Below are 25,280 nucleotides of genomic sequence, written 5' to 3'. Positions count from 1 at the left end.
CGAAGCCAAGCCAAAGAAGTCGCTACATTTTAGACAAAAGAAAATAGTCGCATTTGCACTAGAACTGAATGGAGATGTTGGAACATTTGGACTCTTGACCCTCTTTGGACGATACTGAAAGCAATATGGTGGAAATGTTGAGCGCAGTCCACAGACATCGTTCCACCTCCATTGGCCGCAGAAGTGCTCAGGGCTTTCTATCCTAGAGCAGAGTGTCATATGTACATGCTGGCAGAGTCATTTGCCGAGAATCACAGTGATATCATTGACTGCTGCCATGGTAGAAACTTGGTCGCTGATAGCAGCACATCAGAAGCGGGAGGATTACTTTTGAGGATTCCTTCTGTGCGCTTATTTAGTTTGAACACTTTGGAGGTGCTGCCACTTATCCATTGGGGACTGTTGATTTTGGGCTTGTGTTGTGCGTGCTTGCTGCTTGAGCTTGGTAGACGCTTGGATGGTGACCCACAAAATGGCCACTGCTGCACGATTCAAACCACTGCAGAAGACATGGATTGAATTTAAAGTCAAAAACTTGGAAATGGCTGAAGGTGTATCACCAAATGGTGGTAAAGAGGATGAAGATGCAAAGGATGTGCAATTCCAACTGGAGAAAGAGTCAAATATTAAGGCAACATCTGACCTGCAGGATGAAATACAACCAAATGTGTCAAATGTTGGAAGCAGGAGAAGCAAATGAAGTTCTTCTAGATGAAGCTCCACAGTTTCCAGTATAAGTACTATATCTGCACGTATAAAGGGTAAGGCTGAAGTGGTTGCTCGTTTTATACGGCAAAAATTGCTTAAGGATAAATATGCCTTAGAAAAATAAGAAGACCAGCAAAGGAAGAACGAGGAGGAAAAAAGAGCAGCGAGCTGGGAGCAAAACACTGCTGCTAATATGGCCACAGTGAAGGTTCTAGGAGCCTTAAAGGGGACCAGTGTTCGGTTACTCATGCATACACATGGACAAATTCTCCAAAGCACGGAGTTACCAATAATAATAAACTCAGACAGAGCTGTAGCTCAAATCTAATCTCTCACCATAGCTCCCTTGACGCTTCAGTCAAGCATCAGTAATCCGGTTGAATGTGCACAAGTGACATCTTCAGCTACATTTACCTGTTACAAGCAATGGTGAACAGATCAATGTATTCTCAGCCATGGAAAGGCATCATTAATCCAGCAACATGCCCAAGAAAGAGATTCATCAGTACCAAGCGTTCAATGAATCCTTTGTACACAGTATTTTGTTAATATAATTATTTTTCACACTGAGAATCATATCAACCAAATTATATACAAATGTTTCTCATTAAATATACACAGTGGCATTTTCTCCCTTTTTCCCCCCTACCCTCCCTCCCCCCTTCCCACCCCCCTCCAAAACCAATTCAATATATACAATACAATAAAACCATTAAACAATGTCATCACACAATGAAAAATAAACAAGAAAAATGTGTCATCTACCTTTAAACACTGGATCAAGTAGTTTTGTCTTCTTATCATTTTAGGGGGTGGAAGTCTGAGGCAAGCCCTCTCTGTTATGTTCCATGTATGGTTCCCAAATTTGTTCAAATAATGTGACTTTTTATTTTTTTAATTATATGTTATTTTTTCCATATACCATTCTGTACTCTTAGGCTCTCTTCCATTTTCCAAGTTGACATTATACATTTTTTTGCTACTGCTAAGGCTATCATAATAAATCTTTTTTGCGCTTTATCCAATTTGAGGCCTAATTCCTTACTTCTTGTATTACGTAGAAGAAAGATCTCTGGATTTTTTGGTATGTTATTTTTTGTGATTTCATTTAATATCTGATTTAGATCTTCCCAAAATATTTTCACTTTCTTACATGCCCAAACTGCATGTACTGTTGTTCCCATTTCCTTCTTACAGCGAAAACATCTATCTGATAATGTTGGATCCCATTTTTTTTAAACTTTTGAGGCATGATATATAACCTGTGTAACCAATTATACTGTATCATGCGTAACCTTGTGTTTATTATATTCTTCATAGTCCCAGAACATAACTTTTCCCATGTTTCATTTTTTTATCTTTATGTTTAAATCCTTTTCCCACTTTTATTTAGGTTTATAGCTTATTTCATCATTTTCCTTATCTTCCAGCTTAATGTACATGTTCGTTATAAATCATTTAATTATCTTTGTGTCTGTAATCACATATTCAAAGCTGCTTCCTTCTGGTAATCTCAATCTGTTTCCCAATTTATCCTTTAAATAAGCTTTCAGTTGATGATATGCAAACATTATACCATGAGTTATTCCATATTTGTACTTCAACTGTTCAAATGTTAATAAATTATTTCCCAAAAAACAATTTTCTATTCTTTTGATTCCTTTTCTCTCCCATTCTCTAAAGGAAAGGTTATCTATTGTAAAAGGGATTAGTGGGTTTTGTGTCAATAACAAATTTGGTATTTGGTAATTTGTTTTTTTTCCTTTCTAAGTGGATCTTTTTCCATATATTAAGTAAATGATGCAGTACTGGTGAGCTTTTATATTTCACCATCTAGTTCTATCTTAGTCCAGTCTGGTTTTTCCCTTGTCTGGTAAAAATCTGATAAATACCTTAATTGTGCTGCTCTATAATATTTTTTAAAGTTTGGTAACTGCAAACCACTTTGGTTGTACCTCTTTGTTAATGTATCCTCAGTCACACAATGAAAAATAAACAAGAAAAAAGTGTCATCTACCTTTAAACACTGGATCAAGTAGTTTTGTCTTCTTATCATTTTAGGGGGTGGAAGTCTGAAGCAAGCCCTCTCTGTTAACTATCCTCAGTTTTCCCCCTTTCCACAAGAATTTCCTTATTATTCTCTTCAGTTAATTAAATAATTTCTCTGTTAAGGGGATTGGCAATGATTGAAATAAGTATTGTATTCTTGGGAAGACATTCATTTTAATGCAATTTACTCTCCCTATCAACGTTAGCGGTAATTCTTTCCAATGTTCTAAGTCTTCCTGCAATTTCTTTATTAGTGGATGATAATTTAGTTTGTACAGGTGGTTTTAGTCAGCCAGTGGGCTGATATCGCCTCTAACCGTGCATCTTGGTGCCTCACAGTTCGGCGGGCAGCAACCTCCTTTGAAGAAGACCGCAGAGCCCACCTCTGACAAAAGACAAAGGAGGAAAAACCCAACACCCAACCCCAACCAACCAATTTTCCCTTGCAACCGCTGCAACCGTGCCTGCCTGTCCCGCATCGGACTTGTCAGTCTCCAACGAGCCTGCAGCAGATGTGGACATACCCCTCCATAAATCTTCATCCGTGAAGCCAAGCCAAAGAAAAGAACCTAATTCCTAAGAATCGGATTGCTTGTGTTTGCCATTTAAATGGTGATACTTTTTTTAAATTCTGTAGAATCTGCATTACTCATTGGCATCACTTCACTTTTTATTTGCGTTGATCTTGTACCCCGATAGTTCTCCATACTCCTTCAATTTCTTATGTAATTCTTTTATTGATATTTCTGGTTCTGTTAAGTATACTATGATGTCATCTACAATTAAACTGATTTTATTCTCCTTCTCCTTTATTTTTATCCCTTTTATTTTATTTTCTGTTCTTATCAGTTCTGACAATGGTTCTATTGATAAAGCAAACAATGAGGGGGATAATGGACACCCCTGTCTAATTGACCTACTTAATTTAAATTGGTTTGATACATATCCATTTACTGTTACCTTCACAAATGGTCCATTATATAATGCTTTAATCCAATTAATATATTTTTCTAGTAGATTGAACCTCTGTAATACTTTAAATAAATAATTCCATTCTACTCTGTCAAAGGCTTTTTCTGTGTCTAAAGCAACATCCACTGTTGGCTTCTTATTTCCTTGAACTGCATGAATTAGATTAATAAGTTTACAGACATTATCCGCTGTTCGTCTTTTCTTAATAAATCCAGTCTGATCTTGTTTTACTATTTTTGGTACACAATCGGCCAATCTGAATGCTAATAATTTCACTCTAATCTTATAATCTGAGTTAAGTAGAGATATTGGTCTATATGATGCTGGTGTTAGTGGATCTTTCCCCATCTTTGGTATTACTGTAATTATTGCTGTCTTACATGAATCTGGCAAGTTTTGTGTTTCTTCTATCTGATTCATTACTTCCAGGAGAGGAGGAATTAATAACTCTTTAAATGTTTTTTAGAATTCTATTGGGAATCCACCCTCTCCAGGCGTTTTATTGTTCAACAGCTTTTTTAATATATCCTGTACTTCCTCTATTTCAAATGGTTTTATCAGTTTGTTTTGTTCCTCTTGCAATTTTGGCAGTTCAATTTTAACTAAAAACTTTTCTATTTTATCATCTTTCCCCTTGTTCTCAGTTTGGTATAATTGTTCATAAAATTCCTTAAAGTTCTCATTAATCTCCTTTGGTTTATATGTAATTTGTTTGTCCTTTTTCCTTGATGCCAATACAGTTCTTTTAGCTTGTTCTGTTTTAAGTTGCCAGGCTAATATTTTGTGTGTTTTTTCTCCCAGTTCGTAATACTTTTGCTTTATTTTCATTATGTTCTTCTCCACCTCGTAGGTTTGTAATGTTTCGTATTTTATTTTATTGTCCGCCAATTCTCTCCTTTTCATTATATCATCCCTTTTTACTAGTACCTTTTCTGTACTTACTATCTCCCTTTTCAGCTGGTCTATTTCCCGATTCTAATCCTTTTTCATAACTTATTATCTGCCCTCTAATGAAGGTTTTCATTGCATCCCATAATATAAATTTATCTTTCATTGATTCTGTATTTATTTCAAAATATGTTTCAATTTGGTGTTCAATAAACTCTCTAAATCCCTGCCTTTTAAGTAGCATGGAGTTTAATCTCCATCTGTATGTTCTTGGTGGGATGTCCTCCAGTTCTATTGCTAATAACAGGGGTGAGTGATCAGATGGTAATCTAGCTTTATATTCAGTTTTCCTAATGCTCCCCTGAATATGGGCCGACAACAAAAAACATATCAATCCTTGAGTATGTTTTATGCCTACTCGAATAATATGAATATTCCTTCTCTCTTGGGTGTTGCCTCATCTATACATCCATAAATTTCATTTCATAACATAACATAACATAACAATTACAGCACGGAAACAGGCCATTAGGCCCTTCTAGTCCGCACCAAACCAAACACCCCTTTCTAATCCCACCTCCCTGCACAATGCCCATAACCCTCCATCTTCTTCTCATCCATATACCTGTCCAACCTTTTCTTAAATAATACAATTGACTCCGCCGCCACTATTTCTCCCGGAAGATCATTCCACACAGCTACCACTCTCTGAGTAAAGAAGTTCCCCCTCATGTTACCTCTAAACCTCTGCCCCTTAATTCTTAACTCATGTCCTCTTGTTTTAAACTTTCCTCCTCTTAACAGAAATAGTCTATCCACATCCATTCTGTCTATCCCTTTCATAATCTTAAATACTTCTATCAAATCCCCTCTCAACCTTCTACGCTCCAAAGAATAAAGACCTAATCTGTCCAATCTCTCCCCATACTCCAGATGCTTAAACCCAGGCAACATTCTGGTAAACCTTCTCTGCACTCTCTCCACTCTGTTTATATCCTTCCTATAATTAGGCGACCAGAACTGCACACAGAACTCCAAATTAGGCCGCACCAACGCCTTATACAATCTCAACATCACCTCCCAACTCCTATATTCCATGCAATGATTGATAAAGGCCAGCATACTAAAAGCCTTCTTCACCACCCTATTCACGTGAGTTTCTACCTTCAGGGAACGATGTACCGTCACTCCTAAATCTTTCTGCTCTTCTGTATTCCTCAATGCTCTCCCATTTACCACATATGTCCTATTCTGATTCTTCTTACCAAAATGAAGCACCTCACACTTATCAGCATTAAATTCCATCTACCATTTTTCAGCCCACTTTTCTAAGCAGCCCAAATCCCTCTGCAATCCTTGAAAACCTTCTTCATTATCCACTATTCCACCTATCTTAGTATCGTCTGCATATTTACTAATCCAATTCACCACCCCATCATCTAGATCATTAATGTATATAACGAACAACAATGGGCCCAATACAGATCCTTGAGGCACACCACTGGTCACCGGCCTCCAACCTGATAGACAATTATCCACTACCACTCTCTGGCCTCTCCCTTTCAGCCAATGTTCAATCCATTTGACTATCTCAAAATTTATACCTAAAGACTGCACCTTCCTAACTAACCTTCCATGTGGTACCTTATCGAAGGCCTTACTGAAGTCCATATAGACAACATCCACTGCGCTACCCTCATCCACATTCCTAGTCACCTCTTCAAAAAATTCAATCAGATTGGTCAAACATGACCTTCCTCCCACAAATCCATGTTGAGTGCTCTTGATCAGACCCTGTCTATCCAGATGTTTATAAGTACTATCTCTAAGAATTTTCTCCATTAATTTACCTACCACAGACGTCAAACTTACAGGCCGATAGTTGCCAGGCTTCCTCCTTGAACCCTTTTTAAATAACGGAACCACATGCGCAATGCGCCAATCCTCCGGCACTATCCCCATATCTAATGACATTTGAAAAATTACCGCCAGAGCCTCTGCTATTTCCTCCTTCACTTCTCTCAATGTCCTGGGGAAGATCCCGTCTGGTCCCGGAGACTTATCCACCTTTATATTCTTCAAAAGCCTTAAAACTACACCTTTTGTAATCTCTATATTCCCCATATTTACCCAATTTGCTTTTTTTATCCCACATCTCCCAATATCCTTCTCCTTAGTGAATACCGAAGAAAAGAAACTGTTCAATATCTCCCCCATTTCTCTAGGTTCCACACACAGTTTTCCACTCTGATCTTCTAAGGGACCAATTTTGTCTCTAGCTTTCCTCTTACCATTAACATATTTGTAGAACTCTTTTGGATTAGTTTTCACCCTGCTTGCCATAGTTTTCTCGTACCTTCTTTTAGCTTTCCTAATTCCTCTCTTAAGATTCCTCTTACATTCAATGTATCTTTCAAACATCTCCTTAACTCCATGCTTCTTATATCTAATGTACGCCTCCCTTTTTCTTCGAACCAAGTTTCCAATATTCCTTGAAAACCACGGCTCTCTCAAACCTTTTGCCCCTCCTTTTAACCTAACAGGAACATAAAGCTTTTGCACTCTCAAAATCTGATCTTTAAAAGACTTCCATCTCTCTACTACATCCTGCCCATAAAACAAATTGTCCCAATGCACACCCTGCAAGTCCTTTCGCATCTCCTCAAATCTAGCTTTCCTGCATTGATTTAACCATAAATTTGGCCACTTGATTCTTTTTGCTTGTCTTTTGTCTAGTTTTATCCAAAATTGGATCCAAATTAAGGTTAAAATCCCCTCCTATCAATATATTTCAATCTTCAAAAAAATATCCTGCGTAAACTTTTGATCCTCCTCGTTAGGTGCATAAATATTGAGCAAATTCCAAAATTCTGAATATATCTGACACTTTAGCATTACATACCTTCCTGCTGGATCTATTATTTCCTCCTCTATTTGGATTGGTACATTTTTGTTAACTAATATAGCTACACCTCTAGCTTTTGATTTATATGATGCTGCCGCTACGTGTCCTACTCAGTCTCTCTTTAATTTGTTACGTTTCACTTCAGTTAGTTGCATTTCCTGCACAAATGCTATATCTATTTTTTGTCATTTTTCAGTAAATTTAATAGCCTCTTCCTTTTAATTTGGTTATGTATTCCATTAATGTTTATAGTCATATAGTTCAACGTGGCCATCTCATATCCTGTTTATACCTCATTTCCGCTTCCTCACCACCACTATCCCCCTTTTCCCCATTTTCATCTCTCAGTTTTCCCTTTTTAAACACAATGTATGACAACACATTTAAAACATAAAATACTCCAACAGCTCCCACATCCAATATTACCTTAACCCCAAATACCCCCCCCCCCCCTCTCTGAGTTACCTCTTATCCCTTGCTAGGCAACCACAACTCCCCTTTCTGTTTGGATTGTGATTTTGCTCGCAAGCATCAACTGATTTCGCAAGGACTGTTATTCTCTCCCCCCAACCCCCCCAAGAAAACACTTTTTTTTAAAACACATATAACAAAGTTCTCCCTTTTTTTCCCTTACTTCCTTCCTTCCCTTCTTTAGTTCTTTACATATACATTGTTTTTACATCTTTATATATATTTTATCACTGTTCTTCATTCTTATTACATCTCTTCATCTCTCCTTAGACCTGCAAGCATTCTGCAAATTTTTGTGCTTCCTTCGGATCCGAGAACAGTCTGTTTTGCTCCCCGGGGATAAATATTTTAAGCACAGCTGGATGTCTTAAAATGAATTTATAACCTTTTTTCCATAGGATCGATTTTGTTGTATTAAACTCCTTTCTCTTCTTTCAGAGTTCAAAACTTAAGTCTGAGTAAAAAAATATTTTTTGACCCTTCTAATCCAATGGTTTATTGTCTTCTCTAACTTTATTCCTTGCCCGTTCCAGTATATTTTCTCTTGTCGTATATCTCAAAAATGTAACTAAAATGGATCTTGGTTTTTGATGTATCTGTGGTTTTGGAGCAAGTGTTCTGTGAGCCCTTTCTATTTCCATTCCTTCCTGCATTTCTGTCATTCCCAGGACCTTCAGGATCCATTCTTTTATAAATTCCTTCATATTTGTGCTTTCTTCATCTTCCTTCAGGCCCACAATTTTTATGTTGTTTCGCCTACTATAATTTTCCAACATTTCAATTTTTTGAGCTAACAACTCGTATCTCTTTAATTTTTTTAATCACTTTCTTCCAATTTTCCTCTTAAGTCATTTACTTCCATTTCTGCAGCCGTTTCTCGTTCCTCCACATTTTTTACTCTTTTCTCTATTTCTGTCATGAGTTCTAATCTTTGCATTTTATCTTCTGTTCTTTTCATTTTTCTTTTAATTGCACTAAATTCTAATGACAACCATTCTTTTAATGCTCTCATTTGTTCTTCAAAAAAAGCTTTATCTATATTCTGTCCATCCGTTTTACCTTCTATCTCTCTGTGAAGATCTTGGTCTTCTTCTTCCTTCTGTGTCTGTACCTGTATTTGTGTCTTCTTCTTTTCTTCTTTGTATCTGTCTCTCAGATGAGTTGCTTGTCTCACTTTGTCAGGTCTCTTCTTGCTTGGCCTCTTGCTGTTGGTCCTCTCCTTCTGAGCTGCTCATCTGTCAAGCCTCCTGCTGCTGCTCCTCTTGCCGTTCACCCCAATGACTTTCTTTCTCACCTGGTACTTCACCCCCTCTCCTACTACTTTCCTCATCTTTCAGCTGAAAGCCCTGGCATCAGGTGTCCCTCAGCTGGTCGCGTCGTGGTTGCCCGCTCCTCGGCTGAGCCCCCCTCCTGTCAGTGTTTTCCTTTACCTTAGATTGCGCATTTTTTGGCTCAGAGAGCCAATTTTGTAGTCCACCGGTCAGGGAGTCGTGACTCCGCAGGGCTGACACCAACCTTGGAGATCAGACGCTCTTCTGCACCACAGCTCCTTGATCCTTCATGCAGGTAAAGCCTTCTCCTTTCTTTTCTGGTGTCTTTTCTTCTTTTTTTCCCGTTGTTTTTACATTTTCTTTCTTAGGTGCCATCTTCTTTCTCTTCTCTGCAACTTTATCTTTTATTTCTTATATTTTATATTTATTGAACTTTTTTTTGTCTTTTAACTTTTTTCTTCTTTTCTGAAGAGGGCTGGTTTTATCCTCTTTCTAAGAGGATGTCCTAATGCTATGGAAGATATCAACTACATACATGAGCTTCACATGCCTGCTAATATGCTGGTCATTATAAGGAAGTGGCCCTACTGGCTGAGGGATATATGGAGAATTATGGTCTGTGAATTCCAGGAAAAAAATCCACAAAGAGCTACCTTTAAGGATAGGGTGGATTTCTTTGAAAGGCAAATGAGAGTTGCAACAGATGCAGTATTTGGAGATATCAAAGACACTCCAACAGTGAGCAAAGTTGTAAGGAGGTCCAAGTCACAGCCTCATCCAAGAATAAAAGGAAGTATCTTTGCCACCACTGCGACAGTTGAAGATAAGGAAAATGATGGAGGAACAAAGGAAAAGGAGGGTTTGCCTGTGATAAGGAGCTGTTTCTCCTGTGGAGGTGGACATGCTTTGGAGATGTGTCCACAGTTGGAAAAGAGGGGACATAGTGAGAAAACCACTTTCCTAAAATAAAATGGAGAATGTTTTGTCTATCTGTGTAAAGGACACATTGGCAACGCATGTGGTTTAAAACATCCCAGAATGTTGCATATCCACCAAAGAAGAAGGAAGTGGAAAAGGAACAAGCAGAAAGAAAGGAAGCAGCTGAGAACAGCTGCAGCCTCTATTCAGACAAGTGGTCTTACTGGGGCCAGTGAGGATAACTGCAAACCCTCAATGGTGCCTGTACAAGTCAAGGCCAGGAAGGGAAACACAACAGTGCATACTTATCCATTTCTTGACACAGGTAGCATCATATTGCACAATGAATAAGGCTAATCTTCAGAGAAGGTCAAAGATTCTTTTGAGAACTATGGGTCAAAGAACATTTGTTGAAACCAGAAATGTTTCAGGCTTAGAGGTTGCTGGACTAGACAGTGGCAATTCTTGTGCTATCCCAGGTATATTCAGAAGATATGCCTATCCACAAAGGAAACATCCCACATCAAAACCGGGTTAATTGGCGGTCTCATCTAAAGAGTGTTCATCTACCTTAAAAAGGCTCTGAGACAGAGTTGCTCATTGGCTCAGATGTACCAAAGATTCTGAAGATGCGCCTGACCACAAAAGAAACATCCCACATCAAAACAATATTGATTGGTGGTCTCATCTAAGAAATGTTCATCTACCTGAAATTGGCTCTGAGACAGAGTTGCTGAATGGCTGAGATGTACCAATGACTCGGAACCACTAGATGTAATACGGAGTATGGAAAATGGACCTTTCATGGTCAAAACCATGTTTGGTTGGATGATTATTAGACGTTAGGAGGAAAAAAGATACTGCTCAGGAACCATCAAGTGACTGGTGTCAACAGGATATCAGTTGTGAAACTTGATGAGCTGTGGGAACAGCAGTTCAGGACTGATTTTCCTGAGCATCTCAGTGACGACCAATAGCCTTCAAGAGAAGACTAGCAGTTCTTGTATTTAGTCTCAAAATCTTCCCAAGCTAGTCTATGGCCATTATTGCATTGGATCACCTTTAAAGAAAAGAGAAATATGCATGCCTGACAATAGAAGTGTTGCTGAACATCATACATTGAACCTGAAGTTAAGATTCAAGATTCCAAATTCACGTCTGACGTGATATCCAAAGGTTAAACAGAGAAAGTACCAGATGGGGTCTTGGAACGTAGTGATGGCAAAAAATGGTATCTACCACACCATGGGGTTTTGCATCCACAAAAGAAAAAAATCTTTGAGTGGTGTTTGACTGTGGAGGGACAATTCAGGGAGTTTCACTAAATTCTCTGCTCTTACAAGGGCCAGACTTGACCAGTAGGTTTATAGGAGTCTAGGATAGATTCTGTAAATAACTTGTTATCATCACTGCAGACATTGAAGCAATGTTCCACCAGGTGAAAGTACCAAAAGAAGATTGTGACTTGTTCCTCTGGTGGCCTGATGGAGACTACAGTCAGAACATGGTGGAATACAGAATGACAGTGCATCTATTTGGAGCAAATTCATCTCCAAGTTGTGTGAGCTTGGCTCTTAGGAGGTGGGCTGAGGACAATATTAAACAGCTTAGCCCTCAAGCTGTAAGCACCATCATGAACAACTTCTAAGTGAAGAACTGCCTCACTTCATCAGTTTCAGAAGAAGATGCAATAGCTCTTTATCATGAGCTACAAGCAATTTGTTTCAAGGGAAGCTTTCTACTTACCAAGTGGATAAGTAACCATTGTCATGTGTTGGCTACCATATCTGAAACAGAGAGAGCAAAAGAAATGAAAAATCTGGACTTGGACCATGACAACCTTCCCATGGAGAGGATTCTAGGTGTTCAGTCTGACGTTTTTAAGTTCAAAATCATCTTGAAAGACTGATGCCTCTAAATAAGGGGGATTTTTTTCAACTGTCAGTTCGATATATGATCCCCTAGGAATATTGGCACCAGTAGTTCTGACTGCCAAGAAGATCCTGCAAGACTTGTGTAGGAAAATGATTGGTTGTAATGATACTATCCCAAACTTCATTATACAGGAATGGATGTGTTGGATTCAGGATCTTCATAAGCTTCAAACCCACAAACTTTGGAATGGTGACATCTGCTCAACGGCATTATTTTGATGATAGTTACGTAACTGTTAGTGGCCTGTTGCTACTTAATAAGCATGGTCAGGCAATTGTGGGTTTGTGATGGGAAAAGCAAGAGTGGCTCCATTAAAGCCAGCCACTAAGCCCTTGAATGGAGTTGACTGCTGCCACCATGATGAGCAGAATGGACACAGTGTGGTGAAAAGAACTGCAGATGGAATTAGCAGACTCCATATTTTCCACCAATAGCACCTCTTTGCTCAAATACATCAACAATAAGACCACAAGGTTCTGACGTTCGTGGCCAGCTGAGTTGCTGAAATTGACCAAGTCTCACATGCACTGCAGTGGAGATTTATTAAAACAGTTAGCTTCCCATTTGAAAGTCACATTCTTTTCTGAAGAAAGAAATATAGGTGTCCAGGCCTCTGTTTCTTCTTTGGCCTCAAAATCCTGATGGATCGGAAAAAAATCTCATCAAAGGACTCTGTAATCGGTAGCATAACTGTAAACGCTGCTCAGATAACATCTGAAGAAGTGGATCCAGTAACCAACTTAACTCATTACTTCTCATCCTGGACTCGTTTGAAAAGGGGAGTAGCAGGGATGCTCAGACATAAAGGACTGCTCCTGTATCATAGCAGAAAGACGAAATGAGCAAGCGGTGTACTTGTTCAGCTTCATCCAGTTTACATCTGTCGGAGAGATCTGCCACAAAACGAGACAGGAAATCTTGAGACTCGGGAAAATAGTGGTTTTACGGTTGAAGAGCTGGCTAATGTTGAAATGGAGATAATCTGCTTTTTTTCCCCAAGAAGATTTGCAGATGAAATCTCGTCTGAGAAAAAGAATGAAAGTTAAGAGGATGAGCTGCATTCGTAATCTCAACCCCATTCTGGAAAATGAGGTGGGCGACTTAGCAGAGCAGCAATGCCAGAAGAGAAGAAACATCCTGTCATACTGGCCTAAGATTTTCATATTTCTGATCTAATTCTTCGACATGTTCATGAAGAGGTGGGTCATCATGGTCGCAACCATGTTATCCAGACTATGCCTAAAATATTGGATTCCTGATGCCACTGTGCCAGTGCTACTTCTGGACAACAGTAGATGGCAAATTTGCCCCTGGACAGAGTCTCTCCTGATGAACCTCCCTTCACGTATGTCGGAGTCGGTTATTTTGGACACTTTGGAGTGAAGCATGGGAGGAGTGTTATGGTGTTATTTTCACATGTTTAGCTATAAGAGCAATTCACATCGAAGTGGCATCATCATTTGACAAAGGCTCATCAATGCCCTTCAGTGTTTTACAGTCAAGTGAAAGAACTACGATCTGACAATGGCACCAATTTTATGGGAGTTCAGCATGAGTTGAAGGAGGCAATTGAAAGCTAGAATCAAGGTCATATCCATAATACACTGCTCCAGAAAGGAATCAATTGGATCTTCCTTCCCCCCCTGATGGCTCACACCATGGAGGTATATGGGAAAGATTAGATCAGTGTGAAAGGTTCTCAATTCCACCCTAAATGTGCATTCTTGGTGAGGAAAGTCTCCACACAGTTTTATGTGAAGCTGAGGCTATCCTCAATAGTCGTCCAATCACCAAGGCTTCTATGGATCCAAATGACCTTCAAGCACTTATCCTGAACCACCTTCTGCTCCTTGAGACTACACCATCGATGCCACCAGGGCAGTTTCAGAAGGAAGACATATATGCTTGTCGCAGGTGGAGGCAAGTTCAGTATATGTTGGACTTGTTCTGGAAAAGATTGATTAAAGAAGATCTTCCCCACCTGCAGGAACGACAGATGGTCTAACGTCAAACGCAACTTCTCACCAGGAGACACATCGTGATCATCGTGGATGATTCAGCACCTCGAAACTCCTGGCTAACTGGAAAAACTGTTGAGACTATTCTGAACAAAAAGGGACTTGTATGTCATGTTCTAATCAAGACCAAAACCAGCTCTCTGAACAGACCTATCAACAAAGTCTGCCTTCTACAGGAGACAGAGCAACTTTGCCAAGCCCAAAAATTACTTTATTTTGTTGTTTTATTTTGGACCTGTGCCTTCCCCACGACACAGACTACAGACTTCACTGGTCTTTTTCAAGGCTATGTGCTAATAACTTCTGGCCTTGTGAAGAACAAAGAAATATCATCCACATAATATACTGTGTTTGATTGTTATTTATAATTGTGTAATTATTATTTGAGCCATAATAATTAGGGGCCGGTGTTGTAGAAGGTAAAAGTGCGTGGTTTATGGCCAATGGTTTGGCTGCGGCATTCCGGAGGCTGAGCGTGTTCTGTCGCTGCCAGGGCAAGTGCACTATTCACTGCGGATAATTGGCGCATAGGCATGGGGTTCGGGCGTTTGGATTTTAGTTGGCCTGAGTTGACTGGTTTGGCAAAATAAGGTAGGTAGGGCTCCGATATTTTCTGTTGACCATTAGCAAGGACTTCATCGTTACCACAGTACAATGATTATTTCCATATTATGAGTCCTTTTGTGTTCACTAATAAACACATCTGGACTTGTTATGAATTTATTCTAACGCATCACAGTAAAGAGCCAGCTTTTCTTTATGGATAGTACAATGCCTCTTTCCTCCAATGTACCCATTATAGACTTTAATCATAGATAGAAAACCACTGGGCAAAACAATTCTCAGGGTAATTTTCACCAAACACATACATCCTATGGAAATGTGTAGAAGATGAGATTTGGCCCACACAGTCCATGCTGGCCCATTGAGAAATGGTTTTTTTCCCCTCATTCCCATCAATTTGGCTATCCACCTACATGACAATAGTTTTTCATTGGCTGATTATCCTCCCAACCTGCACATCTTTGGGATATGGGAAGAAACCAGAGCAAACTTGCACTGTCACAGGAAAAATGCACAAATTCCACACAGACAGCACCAGATGTCGTGATTGAACTTGGATCACTAGAGCTGTAAGACAGGAGCTCTATCAGCTGTGCCAATGAGATGTGTAATGTAAACTAACTACTGACCATCTCTTCATCTTTCCCTTCTATCTCCTATTTTACCCACCCCATTTTCCTTACCTTTTCCTCTGCTCTCGACCATTCCCCTATCTCCCCAGTTAAAGTAAAACTAGCATTAATGTTTAGAATGAGCAGTTTAATGTTCAGAGGGTAGATGCCTTGGAGAGGACGCAGAGGAGATTTGCCAGGATCTTGCCTTGAATGGAGAACATGAAGCAAGGTTGACAGAGCTAGGACTTTTCGCTTTGGAGTGACGAAGGGCAAGAGGTGACATAATAGAGGTGTTAAAGATTATGATGGGCTCAGATAAGGGGGGCAGCCAACTCTTTTGTTCTTTGCTACAGTTGCCTCAGGAAATTGGTTTACGGTGAATGGGAGATGAAAGTTCAGAGGCAAATGTTTCTTTACTCAGAGTGGTGGGGCCAGCAATGCATTGCCAGGGATGATAGTTGAGGTTGTAAGACAACACTCTTGGATAGGCACATAGATGGAAGAAAAATAGGTAGTGAGGCAGGGCAAAATTAGATTTTTGTAGAGTAGTCAGTACATTGTGGGCTGAAGGGCTGGTACTGTGCTGAAATGTTCTATGTAGACCAGTGGTGGAAGAATTCTGTTCTGACAGATGATGGTCAAAATGTGGTGCTGCATACTGCCTTTGCAAAAAGTATTTTTTTCTCCCAATTACTAAATGCAGGCAAAACACCCTCTTTTGATGAAGCTTAGACTTAGAATTTTAGCACATTGAAAAGGGTCACAGCACATCGTACTTGTGTTGGCTCCTTGAAGGAGCTGTCCAATTAGTCCTCCCTGAGTCCTGCAATTTTCTCCCCTTCATCCAATTTCCTTTTGAAAGTTGCTATTGAATTTCCTCCACCCCCAACTTGCAGATCACATTAACTTGCCACAGGAGAGGGAAAAAAATCTTCTCATCTCTTTAAACCATAAACAAAGGAGTTTTTTGTGATTTTATATACTCCTTCATGTCTTATTATTTGCATTTTTTAAAATAACATTCAGATAATCAGTATTTGGAAAAAAAATGCTTGGATATCAAAGCTCATTATCTGGGGATGAATTTCTCGCACATAATTGCAGAAGTGGATAATAAGTGAACTTGCTAATTGCGTTAGTTATGACGTGGGTCATTCTTTTCAAGATGTATTTTTGGTAAGAATATGGTGTGATCAACCATTATACCAGTTCTTTCTGGTAATGAGACCAGCCACTCAATTACATTGCAAGATTTAGGCAAAGAAGAGACATAATTCCAGATAAAAAGGAAGCTGGCTTCTTTCTGCGGGTCATCTGCTTGATTTTAAGTACATAACTGTTCTGTTCCTGATAGATGCTCCTAAGAGATGATCATTATTTGTTTAATAATGATCACAGTTCAAGGATCTGTGGATATTTGGTAATGCAGAAGAAATGGGTTTTAATCCAAAAAACACAATTACTGTACAATGCTTACAAGGTAGGACTGTCTTTTTTTTCCCTGAATATTTTATTTAAAATGGTAGGACTGTAGAATATAAATACATTTGAAATGAGGTGGTTCTCAAAGAAACAAGGACCAGCTAAAAAGAAATATAAATGGGACAATGGACTAAGTTGTGGTCATCTCTTGTTTGTAAAGACTCACTTATCCAGCACATCTCCAACCTGCATGCCTACGCAGCGAACTGTGGATGTTGGAGATGAGCATATCAGTCCAGCAGTGGATCACAGATCCTCAGTAATTATGTAAGTGCAGGCAAATTTCATTTCTACTCCCAATTATTTTTTTCAAAGTAGGGCAGAGGCTCAATGTGTCAGAGACGATCAAAATCATTTTAATGTTCTTTGAAATAGGACCAATGAGAAGGGCTACCAAATCAGCCATTTGTGACCCAGTTTCCTTCACACCTCATTGAAGGCACTTGCGAGACAAACTTGGGTGGCCTTTCAGATCGGTGCATGCAGGAACCATGGTGGGTGACCTTGGGGATCAGGCCAGAACCAGTAGGATTCATTGGCCATATCAAGGAAGGATCAGCTAAACAGACAGCTACTATTCCCATATGCATGCTCTAGCCCAGCCATTCTCAATCCTTTCTTTTTAGCTATGGCCCCCTTAGGATACAAAGTGTATGGGCCCTCTTCCCTGGAAGCAGACCAGTTTAATTGTTTTTTTTTCCTGCACTTCTCACCTACCGACTACATAAAAAACAAAAAAAAATTGGTTATTTCAGTCTGTGGCACTTCCCCCCCCCCCCCAGGAGGGGCTGTGCGCTCCCCCATTGAGAATGGCTAATTGAGCCCACACTGACCAAATCCTCCCCATCCTCAAGACTATCTTTTTCCACCTCCACAATTATGGCAGCAAGAAATAAGAGAACCAACATTTCGCTCCATGACATTTAAAGTTCTGATTAAAATATTAACCGTCTCCTGAGATGCTGCCTGACCAATTGAATATTTCCAGTATTTTCATTTTTATTTCAGATTTCCCACACTACTTTCTGTATCACCTCCATAATGATGCCATTAATTGGACATCCTGTTCCTTTTTATTATCCACCGTCAAAGCCTGCATCTGCGTTTTTGCTAGTTGTCAACTATTCATTGTAACTTACATTTGCTTAGATTTCCTTGGTTGCCTGTGAAGTTCAGTTCATCCAAAACCTATCCTACATCAAATTTTGTTCATCTATGAACCTTGTGCAAGTCTGCTGATAGCTCAGTGATTAGAGCACTGGCCTTGTAAATCAGGGGTCGCGCATTCGTTCTTCGCTCTTCTATGAGGAGCGCTGGACAAAGTGGCAACTTTCTGTCTTCCTTACAGTAGACAAAGAATTTCATGCACGTTACATTCTAAATGTAATATTACATGACAATATGGAACATTTACCTTTACACCTTTACCATTATTTGTATTTAATTTGTAGGCTACTACAATAGTCTCCAACTCTCTATTTAAATTTCCAACTCTAATCACTGCAGCCTTTGGCTGCTGGCACTCAACAATTCGGAAATCTCTCCAACTCTCTTCCTTTAGCACAATGTCTTAAAATGTGAAAGGAATTGCATCAGAGAGTGCAAATTTGAAATAAAACTGAATGCTGGCAATACACAGATAAAGTCCTTAAACTCCTTCTCTCCCCACAATTGCTCTTGACCTGACAAGCACTGTCCTTTTATTTTGAAAATGTTCTTTCATCGAGATTTTGGTCACCTTACCCTGCGATTTAGTGTCATATTTCCTGTTGTTACACATCGTGGAACTGCCCATGATGGTGGAGTGAAATGTTCCACAAGCCTTAGCAATACTGAACATAGATTACGCAAGTATTTGCAGCTAATTGGACCCAGAGGAGATTTGCATAGTAGCATTTATTGAGATGGACATTTTGTGGCTCATGGTACTTTTTTGTGTCTCTCAACTGTTCACATTTCAAGCAGTGCCATTTTGCATGACTGCCATTAGAACAGGCACAGAACCTTTCATTTAATCAAAACATGGTAATTCTAGGATTTAAATATACTTTCAATTGATTTTATGCCTACAGACACTTTAATATGTGCAATCTGAGAAAAATTGATTGGAGGATTTGTGACGAGTGTAGAGGGATAACAAATAATACAGATATGATCCATTCGAGATACTCATATTTACAAAACAATATTTATTTATACGAATACTTGTCTTGCATATGTACTGTTGTCTGTATGTTTTGCACCAAGGACCAGAGAACACTGTTTTGTGAGATTGTACTTGAGATATCGCCAGAGAGAAAACAGACGAGTTTAATCCATGCAAGTATGAGGAGTTTACTGTACAGTAAATGGTAAGATCTTTAAGAACATTGATGCAAAGTCTATAACTCCCGAAAAATGGCCAAGCAAGTAGACAGCGTGGAAAAGAAACTGTGGCATTCTTGCCTTCAGTGGTCAGGGCATTGAATACAAAGGTAAGCAAGTCGCATTGCAACCAAATAAGCTCAATTTGAAGTATTTTGTGCAATCCTGGTCACCATATTACAGGAAGAATGAGGAGGCTTTGGAAAGGGGAGAGAGGTGATTTACTAGGATGTTGCAAGGAGAGTTGGACAAAGATGAGTTACTTTTTCTGGAGTATTGAATTGCTGAGGGGAGATCTGACAGCTATAACTTTCTGAGAGGCATGGATGGGTAAATTGTATTTTTTTCCCCCAGCGTTTTTAAAAAAGGTACAAGAGACCAGCATTTATGGTTTAAGGGGGAAAAAGTTAAAAGAAGATGCAAGGGGCAAGTTTGTTTCCACCACCCCCTTCCCGCCCACCCCCCCCCCCAAAAGAGTAGTAAGTACCTGGAACATGTTCCCAGGAATAGTGATAGAAGCTGATGTGACCATCAACAATCGCGTCTCTATGTGAGACATTAATATGCAGGGAAATGAGGGATCTGGGTCTTGTACAAGCAGAGTAGGTTTAGTTTAATTTGTCATTGTGCATCTAAAGATCTGTTTCTATGCTGTTCTATGTAATGATTACGACCTTTTCCTGAGGTAAATAAGGTTTACTTTGAGTCCTGTAAAACAATTTGGTAAATTATTCTACAATCTACCTGTTAAAGGAATATTCATGAGGAACTGTAATTGCTCTAAGATAGTTGTTTTCAAAGTTTTTCTTTCCACTCACATACCAGTAATCCCTATGCCATAAGTGCTCTGTGATTAGTAGAGGATTACTTGAGGCAGTATGTAAGTTTAAAGAAAAAGGTTGAAAACCACTGTTTTAATCCTCCCTGATTGACTTGTTATGTGCACGGTTTCATAACTCCAAAGGAAATGGGCCAATGACAATTTTTTTAAAGCAAAATATTTTAGTAACAATTGGGTCTACAGCAGTGGTTCTCAACCTTTTTCCCCCACTTATATACCATCTTAAGTAATCCCTTACTAATCAGAGCACCTATGGGATAGGGATTACTTAAAATAGTATGTGAAGTGAAAAGAAAATTTTTGAAAACCGTTGCTCTACTCAGAGTTAAAATGGCCTCCTATCTATGTCCTATGGAACTAATAGTCCACTGGCCAAATCTTGGATTTGTCATTGTGTCAAGATAGATGAACAGCTTCTCCTAGAAAACAGTAAATACATGGAATTCTCTGCTCAATGAAGCAGAAAAGGCTGCCTCATTAAAGGCTCAGATTTTTGAACATGGGGGCATTAAGGGTTATGGGAAACTCCCAAGTAAGTGACTCTGTGGCCAGATTAGGCATGACCTTGATGGCCCACTCCTGTTCCCATTTCTTATGTCACCTTGTTGAACAAGTCTGTCTTGATCACAATGGAAGAGTCAGAGGGGCTTTTTGTGGGAGGGGATGGTGTCTGATAGGAGGGTAATCAGCGAGGACAAAGTTAAACATGTGTCTACCTTGGGAAATATGGTTATCTCCAAAAGAGAACAAGTGAGTATTGGCATTCCATAATCAAAGCTGGAACTGTGGTGGTACACCACTGGCTTACTAAAGGGGCAACCTCTGTACCTGCAGGAGGCAACGGGCAAGTGGAACGCGAGAATGGGGTGGTCTGGAAGGCAGTCCTCCTGGCTCTCAGGTCAAAAGGGTGGGCCATTGAGTACTGGCAGGATGCCCTGCCAGAGGCGCTCCATGCCATTCAGTCACTGCTGTGCACTGCTACCAGCGAGACCCTTCATGAACGCCTGTTCTCATTTCCCAGGACCAGTGCTTCTGTGTAAGCATGTACGGATACACAAGGCTAAAGCCCTGGTAGAGCAGGTTTTCCTCCTTCATGCAAACCATAACCACGCTTTTGTTAGGTTCAGCAGTGGCAGGGAGGACACCGTCCCAACAAGGGACCTGGCACCAGCAGGAGCACCCGCCACACCATTCTCCAACCCAGGACAATGCTGACCGGGCATATATCCCCGTCCCCAGGCAGCTATGGGGCACACATGGCCTCCTTGACCACCAGGGGCCCGCTTCAGCCTTAGGAGATGAACCCGCCCACTTCAACCCCGGCACCACCAGCCACACACACCTCTGCCGCCAGCCCCCCCCCCCCACTTCCCCTCTGACCAGTGACCAGGAGCCAGTCCTCCGACGATCACAGAGACCCCGGTGGCCACTGAATCGTCTCAACCTGTAAATATTGTATGTACATAGTGGGTGTGATTCCTTGTTACTGCCTGCCCCCCCCCCCCCCACCCCGGGACAATTTTAAAGAAGGAGGTGAATGTGGTGGTAGTGGTACACTACTGGCCTACTGCAGGGGTGTAAGGGGACAGGACAACACCTGACCGCTGCCAATCAGTCGGCCTGAATGGATCAAGCCCCACCCGGTCGGGTGATATAGGCCTCCTGAGGCCTCACACTGAGTTGCTGCAGCCACAGACAGCTTGGCTCTGTGGAAGTCTTTGTGGATTAAAGCCTGTTGTACAGTCTTTACCTTGTGTGTGTCTGATTCTGTCTAACAGTGCACCACAGGAACCTTGCTCAACTCCCTAGTTAAGATCCGCTTCAGTACTTGAGCTAACCTCCAGTAGGTGATAGAATTGTGTGCAAGTCACAAGAATAATGCCACTTGACTTGTTCCATGCATCCACCTGTCACCCCACACGATAAAATGTATGGAGATTAACTGGGGTGGAAAAGGGTTGTGGGCCAGAAGGCCCTGTTACTGTGCTGTTTGTCTAAATGTTAAAAAATTCTGACCCAAAAATGACTGAACTCCAAAAGTTTTGGTTAGATATGGATCACAAGATGTTGCAGGCTAAATTGGAAGCACTCCACAAATGTGTGTTTAGATACAAATCATTGCTCATCTTCACCATAAAGGTGACACTAGAAGCTTGTTCACACTTAAAACATGTTAGCTCAGATTCTTGATTAGTTTCAGAGCCTCAGATCGGATTAACAAGTGGAGCACAGGCTTCCTGAAATAAACAGTAACAGGTTTCTCGCTGGTTTAGGGCTAATGAGCTTTACTGTAGAACTGGGTTCTGGGCTTCACACTCTGTAAATGTGCCAAAAAGAAGTTTGCAGGAGGGTGGTGGTTATCTGTAATAAGCTATCAGAAGATGTGATCGGGGCAGATGCACTTATTTATAGGATTTAACAGGTATTTGGATAGAAATCATGGTTGTAAGGGAAGAGATAGAGAGAGATGAGCCTAATGGAGGCAAATTCCATTGCATTGTCTTTATTACAGGACAATAAATTAAATCTTGAAATGGGGTTAGCATGGTATGACATCATAGTCAGAGTGGACAAATTGTGCACAGACACAATGAAAAGCAGTTTTGCACGTTATTCAGGCAACTCCAAAAATGTCACTATTAGCTTGTGCCATTTCAGATTCACAAGAAAACAGGAACCAGATCAGTTGTAAAAACACAGAAATGCTGGAGGAACTTGGCTGGTCTCACAGCAGCCATAAAAGGTAAAACATATTTCATTGATGTTTCGGACCTCAGCCCTTCAAGAGCAGGCGCCTTAATTAAAGACTAGAGAAAAAAGGGGGAGGACTCCAGACCAACAGCAAAAAGGTAAGAATTAATTTTGGCTCTGTGAAAGGAGCAGGTAATGCTGTTGCCTCAAATCTCCACCAAGCCAGGTTCAATCCTGATCTATGGTGCTGCAAAACAAAGTACAGTACAACTCCAATTCTCCAAAATCCTCAGTTATCCAAAATTTTTAACAATTTCCGATAAATGAAGATATCTGAAACAAACCAGAAATCCTCACTTACCTGAAACTTTTTCGGAGCTGAAACGACTGGGGATGTCAGGCTCTCGGCACGAGAGGGGTCAATGATCAATGGTGGCCAATTTTTTTTTGGGTGAAAATTAAACATTATTTTAATGCTTAAAAAGCCATCCCTTGTTGTTTGTTGGTGTTTAAACACTGTTACAAGTGATTTGCTGTTGCTACCAGGCTGTTTTTTTAAAAATGATCTGAAATAGGCCAAATCCTGACCATTTCAGACAATCAAGATGTACTGCATTGAAAACACTCAGCAAGTCGGGCAACAGCGATACAAAGAGAATCAAAGTTACTGTTTCATGTCAAAGATCGAGAAAGACAGGAACTAAGATGGGAACTCGGTTTTGTTGTCTGCAGATGGTGCTTGCCCTGATGTGCCTTTCCAGCATTCCAGTTTTTGAGTGTAATTGAATCTCCCCTAGAAAATATGAGACTGAAAATCAAACATTTGATGGCTGGTTTCTGAGATCTTTAAGGAAACATGAAAGGGAGAGAGCTTGAGAAGTGGAGAGGTTCAAGGATGTAATTCAGAACCAAAACATTTCCCTTAAACAGCGTTTTTCACAACTTCAGCACATCCCAAAGCACTTGGGAGTTCCAATTACTTGGTTTAAACAACAATAACAAGGTAAGGGTTTTAAAGCATTCATTGACAGGTGAAATGTGAGAAAGGTTAAGGCTATAGAAGGCATTTTACAGCATAGAATCAGGTTCTTCTGCCCAACTTGTCCATATTGGAAGTTGTCTACCCAAGAGTCCCATTATCATATAAACCATCTTGTATGCCTGTCTAAATGTCTTTTCAATGTTACAATTGTACCTGGCTCAACCACTTAACTCCAGCAACTCCTTCCATATGTGCACATGGTTTTAGAATCCTCATCCTGGGAAAAATCCTCTGACCATTTACTTTCTCTATCCTCTGAATTAAAATCTACTCACAATGTTGCTGTAATTTTTAAATAAAAATGGTCAGAAAACCCAACAATGATCCTAAACTAAATACACTCTTGCACATCATTATTTGATGGATTCACAGCAAACAAAAATATTATCAGGCTCAGTAACCTGGGACAGTTTTGGAATTTTTAAAAGGAACTATTAAGATGGGTTCATTTGCTGCTAATGTTTTTATACAGCGATCAGATTTTTGGAAAACCAAAGTTTAATAGTATAAAGAAGCTTACCCTCTCCTCTTCCTGCCTCAGATCTGGCATGGTGCTGATGCAGAGACTGACGGTAGTGATCGTCACAAACAGAACTGAGAGGCAGGCAAAGATCTTTCCTGGGATTCCTGAATCGGGATTCTCCACCATGTCCCTGAGCTTCTTCATGCAGTGACCCAGCCGAGTCGCATCATCAAAGGTACCTTGTGATTCTTCAGTAAGGAGCACTTCAAAGTCCCTCTTGATTTCTTCAAAATCCTCCACTTTCTGGTAGAGTTTACGACGACAACACCACTCCAGGTTTTCATCCTCAATGCCCCAGTACACCAGCTCCTCCTGGAAGGAGAGAGCACACATTTCTCTGAGGAGCCTCAGTTTTCCAGCTGTGAGGAATGTCATGATCGTTCTGAAGGCACAAGGATTGCGGTCAAAGAAAAATTCATTGTGATTGATGTCATAATCGTCACAGATATCCATGATCTCCTCATAATTGCTGCATGCCTTGAGTTTACCCAGCCGGGTTAATGGGATCTGGTCCAGGGTAGTCCATGGAATTTGATATTTGTTACCCCCAACGTTGACAATGACAAAAGTTCTATCACCGAGTTGGGCGATGCTGTAGGCATCCTCGTCGGGTTGAAGCAGTTTGGCTTTTTGGTAATAGATTCCTTTCCTGGTGTGGCTTTCTAGCTTCTCCAATGTGCAAGTGAAGTTAGCAAACTGTTGACCAGACCTGCCTTCAGCCAGCAGAGCCATCGCAATGTGAATTTCTGCAGGAATGGACTAGTCAGTTTTCCACACTCATGGAAAAAGACCCGATGAAGTAAAACTGTTGCATCTGTAATGAAGAAAAACAAATATACAGCACTTTGAGAACAGCAGATTTTCCAGAGGTCAGACTCAACTACGTTAGTTATATTTCTTACCAAGTTCAAAGGGAGTTTAAACAAAAGAACATAAAAGCCCTGTTATAAGGAGTTTGAGAAACTGGCAAAAAAATTGTGAAAAATAAATGGGGGAGGAGGAGGAGGAAGGAAAGGGGGAATAA

At 40.2% G+C, this 25,280-nt stretch overlaps 1 protein-coding gene across 1 annotated transcript in view; it reads right to left on the bottom strand.

The window, feature by feature from the left end:
- LOC138752673 (voltage-gated potassium channel regulatory subunit KCNG2-like) overlaps positions 1-25,051 on the bottom strand; it is a 36,850-nt gene extending 11,799 nt beyond the window's left edge. The window contains exon 1 of the mRNA XM_069915400.1: positions 24,254-25,051. Coding sequence (XP_069771501.1) covers positions 24,254-24,988 — 735 coding nt within the window. The 5' untranslated portion in view covers positions 24,989-25,051. The remainder of the gene's footprint in view (positions 1-24,253) is intronic.
- Positions 25,052-25,280: the final 229 nt, after the last annotated feature.

Source organism: Narcine bancroftii, chromosome 2 (genome assembly GCF_036971445.1).
Source record: "Narcine bancroftii isolate sNarBan1 chromosome 2, sNarBan1.hap1, whole genome shotgun sequence".
Taxonomy (NCBI): Eukaryota; Metazoa; Chordata; class Chondrichthyes; order Torpediniformes; family Narcinidae; genus Narcine; species Narcine bancroftii.
The sequence above is the reverse complement of the archived record's forward strand: the minus strand, read 5'-3'. Positions and strand labels throughout refer to the sequence as shown.